Here is a 12,859-nt window from a genome sequence, read left to right as displayed (position 1 = left end):
CTGTCACAGGAGCAGCAGTTACAGTCACCCCTTTGTGTAGAAGTTGATCAGCATCCATTATTGCAGTGCTGTGGAAAAGCTGCCTCCACACTGCTGTGAGGCAAGCAGGGCTACGAGAGGAATGGGACTGGATTGAGAGGACAAGGACAAGTCAAGGTCTGACCAGAGCTCTGTAAGTTAAAAATTTGTGTCCATCAAGCTGGGCTGAGCTCAGAATCTGCTGCTTTTGCAGGCACAGAAGTAAAGCACAAAGTGCAAAGTTGGGACAAGCATTCTCACCCCTTCCCATCTGTTGTTTCATTTTACTACAGGCAGAACTCTGGTTAGAGAGCCACAAGGATGCTGGGAATATAGTGAATAAGGCTTCAAACACTATAAAACCAGGCAGGGCTAGACCTAAATGTACTGCAGCTCTCCTGGTGAATGCAGGAGTTTGTTTTTCCTTACAGCAGGAAGGTTTCCTCCATTTATAGCCCTCACAGCTCAGCCATGAGCCACATAGGACATCACTTTTTGACTCACAGCTGTTTCAGTGCCTGTCAACAACAAGTGGCACAGAGCATGCCTGACAAAGTGGAGTCACCCAGAAACTTTAAGCCACGTTCCCATCAACTTTAGTGTTGCAGAAAGAAAAGGCTTTTGCCAGGTACCTCTGTAATGTTGACAAATTTGGGGTCTCCCAGCAAAGTCCTCTTGGCGTAGGCAAAGCGAAAGGCCTCCACGATGCGGTGGTACGTCAGACCTTTCTCCTCCACAGTTTTGATGCTGGCAGCAGAGAAATTATATCCTGGCAACAGAGGACAAACAACTGTGAACACAAGGCATGGGGTCAGTAGATTGCTAATGCACCTGTGTCAAATGTATAACCTTAAAGCCCAGTCTCTACAGAGGTCCTGTCCTAATCTCCACATGGAGAACCCAGGAGCTCTGGTAGTTTTGAGCACTGTAGGAGTCACCAGCAGAATTTGTACTTGCAGAGCTGTTTCCCAAAGAAGCCTCAAGGAAATGTTATGTTCCACCCATACAAGTATCAGGGAAGCTTCCCTATCAGGAAAATATTTTTCCTCTTGCACCTGTATTTCAGGTAGGAAGGCAACATCCCTGAGTCTACAGCAGAAGAGGAATGTTTCTGCATCTCTGATCTCCCCTGGGCTCTCAGACTTCTCACCTGCTGGAGGACTATCAGGGAGGCCTTGCTCCCCCAAAAAAGGTGATGTCTTTGGAGCTCTCCCAGCTCCTGCTGGCGGTGGGGCGCTGCTCTGTGGCACTCTCACCTTTCAATATGTTGAAAATGAGGGCCAGAACTGGGCCACTTAGGGGGGCACTGGGTGTGTAGAGGGTGAACTCCCCGAGTTTGATCTGTATGGGGTCCTCGATCACTGTGGCGTTGTAGTCCCGCAGGTCTTCCAATGTGACAATTCCCCCTGGAAAGAGAAGGAAACTAGAGATGTGGGTTTATGTGATCTCTGGCGGGAAGAGGAGGTCATGCTCCATCACCATGAATCACAGCAAGGATTGGAGGGAACATGGACAAATCCAAAAAGTAACGAGGTGAAGAATGCAAAGATGTGTGCCCATGAGATTTACTCCTTGATAAGGAGTATCTGAGGCTCTGATAGTCTAAGCACAAAGTTGGGCTGATTTACAGCCACCAAAACCCCGGTGATCCACCTTTTTTTACAAGGGACCCTAGTAGTGTCAGGCTACAAGATGTTCTTAGGAATTCTGTTTACAGGAGGAAGATGCAGTTTTGGGTGACGACGCTTTGTGGCACCCCACAGGTAGAATAATTTGAGTGTTCCATCACCTTTCTTATCTGAAGGGGGAAGACAGTAAGTAATTATCCTCCACAAATAAAGCCAGTAAATTAGTCACAGGAAGTTCACCAAGCCAGCCTGTGCTGCTGGTGAGGATAGGATACTGCCACCATCTAGTGGTACCGAGAGACCAAACAGCTCAGAGCTCACAGGACCACCACGTATGTAACGTTTTAGGTACAAACCCGTTGGATGGAGGCTCTGTGAACAGCCTGTGTCTACTCAGCTACAGCCAGAGCTGCACAGACTTGGGAGGCTCTGTGGTACAGAAATGCACAGTAAACACTCTCCATTTCTGAGTTTCAACCACATCTATTAAAGTGCTTCTTTTGGGTTTCCTGCTGCCGCAGATGTCAGAGGCAGCATTTCAGCATTGACCTCTCCTGAGGTCTTCTGCAGGTCACTGGCTCCTCCCGGGGCTCTGAGCAGCGTGGTCCCTCCTGCTGCTTGGGACAGATGTCCTGCTTCTCACCTGCACTGCGGATGTCAGCAATGATCTGCTCTGCCAGGCTTCCTGTGTAAAAGGCATCTGCTCCTTCTGTGGCTATAGTCTGGTAGGTGTTGGCTAGTTTGGGCATCTTGATGGTTTCGCCCTCTTGCAGAATTTTCCCTCCTTTGCAGAACACTTCACTAACAGAGAAAGGAGATTGAGAAGATCAGGTCTGAGAGACAAGTTCAAAACTGTGTGCATCTGTGGCAGCTGAACCAGCAGGAGCGTTCATGCTTAGATGCTTCTTGGAGAGAAGAGAAACTGCCTGAGCCGTGGCTCACAGCTCCTCATGTCTTGTCACTGGGGCATAAAATTGAACAGTGTTTTCTGACCTGCAATTCCACATGCTCAGTTTGCTCCATGGAGCCTGCAGCAGGGATTTTCACCATGGCACCACCCTCCCTGCCCACCCAAGGGGCCAACAAGTGCCTCAAGATGCACAGGAGGGGCCACAGTCCCTGAACTCAGCACTTCAGTTCAGAGCAGTCTTTTAAGCTGTGAGGTTCAAAGCCTCCAGTAAACCCAGAAGTGTTTCAGTTCCTGTTTGTTAGATCACTTTAAGGTAGATTGTTTCCTCTCTAGCTCCCTCATGATGGATCATAATCGTGCTGCTGTGGACCTGCCAGATGGAAGAACAGGAGATAGGCCGGGGTGTACATTACCAATTGAATAGAAAATAAACCTGCAGCTGGCAAAGATTTTAGGAAAAAGAGAGAATTAATCATGATCTCCAACAGGGCTGGACATAGACACTAAAGGGTTTGGCTGTAAGAAGTGGAGGGGTATTTAAAACCCTTCATGCACAAAGTCTTTGCCAGAAGTGGATGGTCGGAGGCACTGCTTGAGGAAGGCTGATTGCAGAGTAGGAGATGACCCAAATCCTCACTGCCTGACAGCAGATGAGATGTTCAAGGAGACTCTGCAACTGCTCCCAATGCAGGTAAGATGAGCTCACTGCACTTACAGCAGGAGGAAAAGCTGGGGATTCAGAAAATGCATTGCCATTGGGCAGACTGATCCCAGCACGTACTGTAATTCCACCTTTGCTCAGACAAACGGACTTCAGGAGTAGAATTTCTCTCCCTTTAAAGGTCAGGACCGAACTTTCCCCATGATTTAGCACCTTTAGGCATCTGCAGTGACCCCAGCAGGCACAGTGAGTGTGGTTACTGCAGGGGATGCACCCTCCTCACCGACACTGCCGTACACAAGCACAGGGACTTTGCAGACTGGATGCAGCCACCCCAAATTCCTCTGCATAGAACAGCAACTGCTCTACCTACCACAGCAAGGGATTGCTTTCGATTGCCTCCTCTTTTGATTTGATGGCTGCAGCAAGGCCTTTCCCAACAGGGAATCCTTCTCTTGCCAGCTTGATACTGGGCAGAAACAGGTCTTTCCATGCCAGTTTGCCGTGACGTTTGTGAGCCAGCTCATAGCCACGGATTTCTCCTGGAACAGCAATCGACAGTCCTCCTGGAGCAGAAAAGGAATATGCTAAATCTTCTACAGCAAGAAAAGAAGGAGATTGATGGAGCAGAAGGTAGGGCAGGTGTCTCTGCCAGCCCTGGTTTTAGGCAGGGCTTGTGTGTACTGTGACCAGCTCAGCTTGTGAGAATTACCAGCATTAACAGAATCATTTGGTCTGACATTTGTGCCTACGTATTCTGAACTGCTGAAACCCCTCTGTCCTCTTGCTGGTAACTCCAGTTTTAGAGCAATTTCCCCACAGTAGCCTCTGTACCAGAGCAAAGCTGCTCAGAACACAGAAGCTATCATGGTGAGAGGACACAAACTGTGACACGCTTAAGCCAAAAACTTTGTTGCAGCATTGTAACTAAAACTGGAACAGATTGATTCCACACAGCACAGTGATGCAGCAGTTTGCTTCAATCCTGTTTTCACTTGCACCTCCCAGAAGTTTAACACACTGCTCAAACCTCCGCTGAGTTGCTGTTCCTTCTTGCTTAGAAGGCCGTGAAGAGAACTAGTGAGTATTTCTTTCTATTTCTTATTAGAAAATACTTTCCTGAAAGGAAACTTCTCTGGAGGCCCCAGGCCATTAGCTGAAGCCACCACCAGAAGTAACTTAGGGAGGACACCCAAACTGACAAAACCCAAGGTGATCCACAGAATTTATTCAAAGAGGTGGAAAGGAAAGATGGCACCTGTGGAACAGGTCATACTCACTCAGCGCTTTGCATTCACCTGCTTTGTCATGAAGTGAAAAGCAGAAAGCAATGGGGTCCCTGACTAGTTTAAAGGGCATTGTTTTTAGCTTCTTTGTCAGACCAGAGTCTGCAAGTTGTGTAAGAGGGTATTGCCAGGATATTCCTGGGTGAGAAATCCTGTAGGTAGGCAAGAACCTAACCGTAAGAAATGTTCCTAATGCAGATGTGTCGGTAGCAGCCAGTGCTGGAGCTGTGTGGTCCCCCCAAAGCAGTGAAGCCGCCTTTGCCATACCTTTCAGAGAGAGCTGTGTGTTGTTCCCAAACATGTCCTCCGATGCTTTTTTTGGAGCCACCTCTCTTGCATTAATGATTTCCACTTTTCCTTTAATGACAGAGCAAGGAAGATGATGTTTAGCTCTGGACTCAGCACACAGGCCTGGTCTCTGCTGAAGGACTCTGATCAACGTGAGCCAGTTTCTCGGCAATTACTTTGAGGACATTCCCCCAGAGGCTGTGAGCATCAGTCGTTTACCTTCTCTCAGGTAGGATAAATCACCTGCCTTAAATAAAATTCTCCAACTGGCCCAGCTGTGTGTGGCCCTGTCCCTTACCTGTGCTGCTGTAGATGGTAAAGAAGAGGCCCCCTCCAATGCCCATGCTGTGAGCATTCATGAGTCCTACGCAAAGCAGGGCTGCAATCGCGGCGTCCACCGCTGATCCTCCCTGCTTGAGGATGTCCCTGCGCAGCAGAAGGGAAGGTGACATGTGACAGTGTCCCAGCTCCTGTGAGCAGCACATGCACCATGCCAGAGCAGCTGTGACAGATTCTCTGAGGCACATTTGCCCACACCCAGTCTACGTGTTCCTCAGGAGCAGGAAGTTCAGAGCTTCAGTTACCAGAGAGAATAGACCCTTAATGGTCAGTGTGCAGACCGGATCAGCCCTCATCACAGACACCTCCAAACCAGCTCGAAAACAGCGAGATGTGACAGAGTACATGTGGGGACAGACATTCCACACACATTCATTGCACTGTCATAAGAAATGACAGTTCCTTGAGCGGCCTTAAATCTGCAGCACTAGAGACTAGAACTGGAGGATATCTCAATAAATGTTTTTTTTTAAAGGAGCCAGAAAGAAAACTCTTATTCTCATTGCTCATGGATCCAAGGAATCTTTGCCTGCTATGCTGTCTGTGAGCAATTGCAGTAAAGCTGGTCAAGCATGGTAAAAGCCTGGGGTTTATTAGGACCTCCTCTTTCTGCAGGCATAGATTATCCATGCTGGGCAACTGCAAGGATTGCCCCTGAACATGGGGGAAGCGACAGTCCTGTCCTGTGCAAGAGCTGTCAGAGCTAAGGAGAGCAGGGCACGAGGAGCGGGTACCTTCCAACGATGGAGCAGGGCCCCGCGTCGGTGGCCACGGCCGCTCTCCTGTACGTGTGTGCGTCCCCTGGGCGCAGCCCGAAGAACAGCCCCAGGAACAGGACCAGCGCCAGCAGGGCCACGGTCACCACTGCCACCACCACACAGCGTGTCTTCATCTTCCTGTGGAAAGAGACAGGATTGTCAGCCCTGCTGCCACCTCCTTTCGTGTCCCCAAACCAGCAGCTATCACCGGGGAAAGAAGCTGCCTTACAGCAGGCAGGAAACATCACCCACTGGAAAACCTCCAGGTGCATGGGTGAGAGGGGAAATCCAAGGAGCAGAACAACTAGTTGTTGTTAGTCGTGGCCGACATCATCTTCAGGATAAAAAAATTAAAAAAAAATATATAAAAAATTAACTTCACATAATCTGCTTTTAAATGCCATGGCTGTGGAGGAGTCTCTGTCTGGAAGGTTGCCAAGGACCAGTGCAAAACACATCGAGATCATTAGGAAGCAACCTTGGGTAAAGCTACCAGCCCATTCCTGGTAGTGTGAGCACAGCACCCATTCCTGCCTGGGGCCCTTGGCCACAGCACCTTCAAAATGAGCCAGGCACTTCCAGAGGGCCATGGCCAGTGCTCAAGGTCCCCACATGTGCCAGTGCTGCACTCAGCTGCTCTCGGGCTGCACAGGGCTACAGCTCATCAGAGAGTGAGCACTGAATGCCAGGGACCCTCGGGGTACACACGGGGATGAGGGGAGAGCTATCGAGGGGATGAAGAGTCACTGCCACCTTGGTGGGACAGGCAGTTCAGCAAATACAGCTTGAACAGCTACTCTTTGACCCATTTTCTTTTCCATTACAGGACCATTCCAGCAAAATAGACCTAAATTAATAATATTGCCTTCAGAGAGCACCTTCCCCCTTTGTGCTGCAGCTCTGGGTTTTTACCACCACTTCAGCACAATAGCCAAGATGTCCTTTACCTTACCAAAGCATCTGCCATCCTCAGAGAAAAGCCACTCCATGGAATTGTGGTGAAGAAGAGATGCACCAGCCCCACAGTGGGTGCCCAGCAGCCCAAGGCAGAGTGAACCCCTGCAGCCAGAGCAGCACTCAGTGCCCTGCAGCAGCCACACACTCAGGACTGGGCAGCAGAGAGTGTGCCAGCACTGAGCTAACTAGAGGAAACAGGCCAGGCCAGCCAAACCAAAACTTTTCTCAGATGGGGGTGATTAGCAAGCAGGGCCCCCCCAGCCTCACCCCCTGGCTTAAGTTAGGAGAAACACATTTGCTGTCCAAGCCCTGTATCTGTGAGACTCAGTCTGAGCACTAAAGATGCCCATCTCTGCCCAGGTAAAGCAGCTGTAAATCTGCTGTATGTGCTGCTCTGTAAACAAATGTCACTTGAGGGTAGTAAAAGTAAATGGATGAAGCCTCTTTCCAGGTTCTAGAACTTAATTTACACTCAACCACTTTTAAAAGAGACCAGTGGTGTGTTTGCAGAGCAATGACTGTGCAGGGAAACAGAGAAGCCATTATGTCCCCAACAATAGCTCACACACAGCCTCAGAGTTTAAAGACAGTTTTGTTTGTTGGCAGAGAGATTTCAGCTTCAGCACTGGCAGTCTCCTCCAGGCTTCAGAAGAAATGCCATGGGATCTTTTATCTGTGCCCCAGCTCGGCAGAAGGTATTTTGTTTGGTCTGAAGGCTGCTCTGTGCTGGGCTGTCCTTCAAGCCTGGGCTGACTCAAGCCCCGTAGTGCGAGTTAACCCTTGGGCTCCTGCCTGGGGCTCTGCAGCTCCTCTCCACAGCTGGTTGTGTCACTGCTGGGCCCCTGCACAGGTTTACTGCCTCCTCAGGGAAGTTTCTCTGACGGCAGGAGAGATGGGGAATTTCAGGTACCGCCCCTGCTCTCACCCCCTCGCTGGAATGGGATCACACCCGTGAGCATCCCGTAGACCCAGAAGAGCTCTGTGCTGTGCCCTGCTGCCTGCTGAGGGCACAGACCTTGGAAAGGGCCCTCCAACCAACTTCATATGACTCAGGCACAGCTCCTGGCCTGCCAGGCATGAGGAAAGACATGCACCACTGGGCAGCAACACACACAGGCTGCCATGCAGAGATGCTGTCCTGCGCTGTCCTGTGGCACTGCCCCGTGCAACTCAAGTGAATGCTGTTAATGAAGGTGTAACTGTGCAATCTGTCAGACTGATCCTGCCCAGGAAGCAGTGGATGTATGAGCTCAAGACCTGCAGCTTTCTCTTCTCCAGCAATGAGCAGAGAGCAAACCCAGCTGAGGATAATCCTCTCCACCTTTGCTGCCAGCTCAGTTCCCATAAGCTCCTTAGCCCGTCCCAGGCCTGTCCCTAAAAGGGAGCACAGCCCTCACTGCCTTCTCAACTGTGGCACAGCAGAGCCAAATGTGCATTTGATTTGATGTGCAGAAATCAGAAAGATCAGGAGCCTGCAGATATCCACTGCTAACCCACCTCTCCATACTCCTTGTGCCCTGGGCAGAAGCTGCAGAAACAGCTGGGTTTTTGGACCAGTGGTTTGAACCTTGCCTCTGAGTTGAGTCCCCATTATGATTTATTATTGGGAGAGGAGCAGCAGCTGAAAGCCACCACCTGAGCAGGCTCCCCAGCTACTGTGTGCTGAGGCTGGCTTTAACCTCCACATCTCTGCCAAATCCAGCTGCTTGGAAGCCTGGCTTCGGTCACAGAGTGCTTTGGCAGCAGGAAAAGGTCTCCAGGAGAGAAGGGCTATAAAGCAATTAAAAGCAATACAATTATTTCTCACTGCTACAAAGGTCCACCAGCCAGTCTTAGCCCTGGGATTTAAAAAGTAGCCTGATTGCCCTAATTTACATTAGGAGAGGGGGAGGACCAGCAAGTAGCAGGGTTGTGCTTGTACAAGCAGCCCCATTGAGCTGTGCTCAGATGTGTCACAACATGCACAACCTTATTTAAACAGGACACCGGGTTTGAATTCAAAGTACCCCAGTGCAACAGGGGGTTGCTAGTTAGTGTCAGGCAGGAGATGCAGGGTCTGACATCTCTGCCAAGAGGGATGGGGCATTCTGTAGAGATGAGGAATCTGCCATGAGTCAGGGAAAGAGCAGGAGAACTGGGAGAGGAGGAGATGTACCAGCCAGAAAGCAGTGGGGAGCGAACAGCGGGGTACCAGAGGATGACAAAGGACAAAGGCATGATCAGGCACTGCTCTGTTCCCAAATGAAGTAGTAAATGAAGCATCCACTGACAACACCTACAACTTTAACCACAAACTTGAACCTAACAGGTTTCTGCTTCAAACCTTTGAAGTCTTGCAACAGTTTCATACCTCAGCACCCGCTCCTGAGAGCTCCCTGTGCTCGCACTCGCAGCCCAGTAGCCACTGCTGGGTCATTAACTTTGAGATATCCACCCTTACTTTCCCCAGAAGCAGAAGAAATGCAAGGATAGTTTGGACATCTGGACTCTTGTCACAGCACTCAGGCCACGCCCTTGTGACAAATTATGAAATTCCATCACAAGATATTTTGATTGGAGTCTTACACAGTCTTCAGCCCCACCAGTGATAAGGGAAGTAAAGCATTGGTTCAGCCAAGCCATGAAGAACCCAAAGAGGCTTCCAAACTCAGACCTAGGCACTGCTCCCACCTGAAGCAGGACAAAGCAGTCCCTGGAGAAACACAGCAACTCCATTCAACTCAAAGTTCGAAGCCTTCCTCGCAGAACCTCCGTGCTGGCTCCTGCCCAGCATCCTGCACCCCGCTCTCGGATAATGCCAGCACTGCAGACTCTGGGGATGCACATCTGTGTGCAGGACAAAGGCCCCCGTGGGGATCCGTGCTCCCTGCTCCGTGCTGAGACAGCCAACACTGAAAAGAACCGAGCACTGAGTCCGTGAGCGAAGGGGCTGCTCAGCTGGGCCTCAGGTGCTGCTCAAGGAGAGCTCCTGTGATCACAGTCTGGGACTCCTACACAGGCACAGGCTTTTCTGAAGCCTAACAGCATGAAGTATTCTGCCCAATGCAGATCAAACTCTGAGTTCACTGAGAAAGAGACAATAACCTCTAGAAGCAACTTTTTCCACAAAAATCCCTCATGTCTCCCTGCAGAAATTCTAGCAGCAAATCCAATATTTTTTATTTTAAGACACTTCAGCATAAACTGTGGAGGAAAAAAAAAAAAAAAAAAAAAAGGGCAGAAAGGTGGAATAAATACAGAATTCCCCATTTCACATGGTTTTCACGGTGTTTCCTAGTTGAGGACCTCCCAGAAATCCACAACTGGCAAACTCAATCTCAAAAACTCAAGTTAGTAAAGTTCTATAAACCCATTAAGAACCTCATTGTTTCGGTCACTCCCAATTTAAAGTCAAAATGCTTCATCAAAACAGCTCAGTTCTCCCAACTGTTGCAAAAGATGTTTTCAGGTTCTCTTTTGCCATTAAACTAGAAGTTGTTTATTAGACCTGAACTCATTCAGACTGGTCAGTCAGGTCCTATCATTCTCTTTTGGCAAGCTTTCATCGGCTTACTAAAAGAAGTCACATCTTCACACATTCTGTTGAATAAGAAATCCCACACAGCACTTTCAGGTTGAGAGGAATGGCTCAATGAAGATAATTCCTGTCTCCCCCTTACCTCTCAAGAGTATTTGCAAGTTGGTCTTGTCCTTTTGCACAGACCTTTCTGTACTGACCTCCTCAGAATGTCCTTTCCTAGGAAGTGAACCTTTTCCTAGGGGAAAAACATTCTTGTAGCAGCAGCAGTAACCACTTATCTTCCCTTAAAAGCTCTCCAAAACTCGTATTTGGTGTTTGTACTGCTGTTCTCACAGAGATGAACCCATTGAAACTCATTATGTTTGAATTCACAGTACCAGAGGAATGCAGAAATAATCATTGACTAGGTGAAGAGTCAAGAACCCACACCTCTTAAAATGCATATTTTAGGATCCAAAGATTATTTATCAACAGCAGAATCACAAACATTGTTTATCAACAGCAGAATCATTGTGTTCCTGGATTTGATTACCACGTGGTACAAATATTTTCCCTCCCCTCACTGCTAGCTCTGAAGTTCTGATCAAGCAACTGAGCAAATACAATGGACTCAAGTTGCACCGGGGAAGGTTTAGATTGGATGTTAGGAGAAATTTCTACACTGAAATGGTGGTCTGGCTGGATTTAAAAAAACATGTAGATACGGCACCTGGGGACATGGTTTAGTGATTTAGCAGTGCTGGGTTAATGGCTGGACTCAATGACCTTAAAGGTCTTTTCCAGCCTAAATGGTTGTGTGGCTCTAAATGCATGGTGTCCCCACACGGCCAGGCTCCCTGACACCGCTCTTGCCTAAACCCTTGTGTTCACAGAGGCTGCATTTTGTGTCTGTCCCTTCAGCCTGAATGAACCCAGACACTGCCAGACTCAGCTGTGATCACACTTGGTGGGAATCACCTGTGTGCCAAGCTGGGCAGCTGCTGGCAGTGCCAGGGCACCCATCGGCTCCCACACCTGCCCCTCAGCAGTCACAGCCACACCACCCCAAACTGGCACCAGCTTCACGTCAGGTTAATACTCCAGCTGCAGTGAGAAGGTGAAATGCCTGCTCTGCCTGGCCTGCTCCCGCTGCAGCACCCTCTGGCAGGCAGGATGGCAGAGCAGGATGGCAGGGATGAGAAATCCTGCCCTCCATCACTAAACCTCACTGAGCGTTTTAAGCAACAATCCACCCTGTCTGCTTGTGCTGAGTCTGGAGGCACAGCTGCAGCTCCGAGGCTGCAGCTCACCTGCTGTAGAAGTGTAGCACAAAACCCAGCAGAGCCCAGACTAAGGGAAGGAGCTGTACAAACTGTCCTTGGGCTCTGTGGACTCAGCTGCTAAAACTTAGGCCACTCTTTCTGTCCATGGCTCTCCAGAAATCCATGACCCTCCTTTGAACACGAGCTCAATGCCCATCCAGAATGTAACACACCAATCACAGCTTGCCTGAAACGGGCTCAGTGAGGATCCAAGCCCACATGTCTTAAGCCTGACTTTAGCCAGAAGACGCTCTGCAAACACAGGATGAAGCAAAGTCTGCCTGGATGCCCATCAGCACCATTAGATGCCATCTCTGGACTTCCAGGATGAGTCAAGAGATTAATGCTTCAACTCTAAACCAGCCCAGGCCCTCTGCCCCACTCCAACCTCTGCTACACCACTTCTCCAGAAGGGTGTATCTACACCACTTGCTGCAGAAGGGCTGTACTACACTGACTCATTAACAAAGTTTGGCCTTGTTCCAAGATTAAAAGCTTTAGGGTGATATTTTCTCTGTCTAAAAATACATCTTCTTTTCTATAATAGCCACAAAATGGAGTTCTGTTTAACATTTACGTGTGGAAAAATCAGTAGTATAGAACATGAGCATTTCAGCCCCGAGATATTTGGAAGGAATACAGCCTGTGCCCATCTTTCAAAGAGGACTTTCAAATAGCCCTTTCAAGACGTTGTATCAGGAGCACAGGCCCCTTCAGTTATACTGCTATTGTCCAAGAGGTCTTGAGCAAAAAATGGAAGCTTTCTGGAAAGTAGATACTGGCACAGAAAATACTCTGCTCACTGTGTCTAATTTATTGATGTGAGACTCATGATGCTCCACAGACAAAATTGTGATAGGAGCACACAACTATCCTCTGAAAAAGCAGTGTGGGCCTCTGCCCCAAACAAATCAACCTCCACTTTCAGTCTGTCACACCTTTAATATTAACAGGGCAATTTAAAGATGCAGTCAGCTGAGCAGAACCCTTTTCCTAATTCACTGACGCTGTAAGTGTGATGGTACCAGGTTTTATTCTTAATGATTTCATAGTTCTAAAGTTGCTGCGTCCCTGAAGTGGGTCTAGGTCAGAAGAGAGTCTCCCTGTCACATTTGTCTCAGAGGATGCAAGGTGACACGGAAAGGCTGAAGGAAAGCCCAGCTCTAAATCATATTTATCCCACTGTAGTATTT

The 12,859-nt window shown here is 48.9% G+C and overlaps 1 protein-coding gene across 7 annotated transcripts in view; it reads right to left on the bottom strand.

Annotated features, from left to right (window-relative positions):
- Positions 1 to 12,859, bottom strand: part of GGT1 (gamma-glutamyltransferase 1) — a 54,487-nt gene that overhangs the window by 4,929 nt on the left and 36,699 nt on the right. For 4 of the 7 annotated variants that reach the window (XM_040081104.2, XM_040081102.2, XM_040081106.2 and 1 more), the window contains 7 exons: positions 5,865 to 6,026; positions 5,090 to 5,217; positions 4,771 to 4,860; positions 3,591 to 3,783; positions 2,290 to 2,447; positions 1,275 to 1,424; positions 651 to 787 (listed from right to left, as the gene is read on the bottom strand). In XM_040081104.2, coding sequence (XP_039937038.1) covers positions 651 to 787; positions 1,275 to 1,424; positions 2,290 to 2,447; positions 3,591 to 3,783; positions 4,771 to 4,860; positions 5,090 to 5,217; positions 5,865 to 6,022 — 1,014 coding nt within the window. In that variant the 5' untranslated portion in view covers positions 6,023 to 6,026. Of the gene's footprint in view, positions 1 to 650; positions 788 to 1,274; positions 1,425 to 2,289; positions 2,448 to 3,590; positions 3,784 to 4,770; positions 4,861 to 5,089; positions 5,218 to 5,864; positions 6,027 to 6,835; positions 6,898 to 10,504; positions 10,607 to 12,859 lie in introns of those variants that run through there. The other 3 variants (XM_040081107.2, XM_040081100.2, XM_058422859.1) reach the window with 3 other exon arrangements.

The sequence above is a fragment of the Hirundo rustica genome, chromosome 17, assembly GCF_015227805.2.
Source record: "Hirundo rustica isolate bHirRus1 chromosome 17, bHirRus1.pri.v3, whole genome shotgun sequence".
NCBI lineage: Eukaryota > Metazoa > Chordata > Aves > Passeriformes > Hirundinidae > Hirundo > Hirundo rustica.
This window is presented reverse-complemented; position numbering and strand designations above follow the sequence as displayed.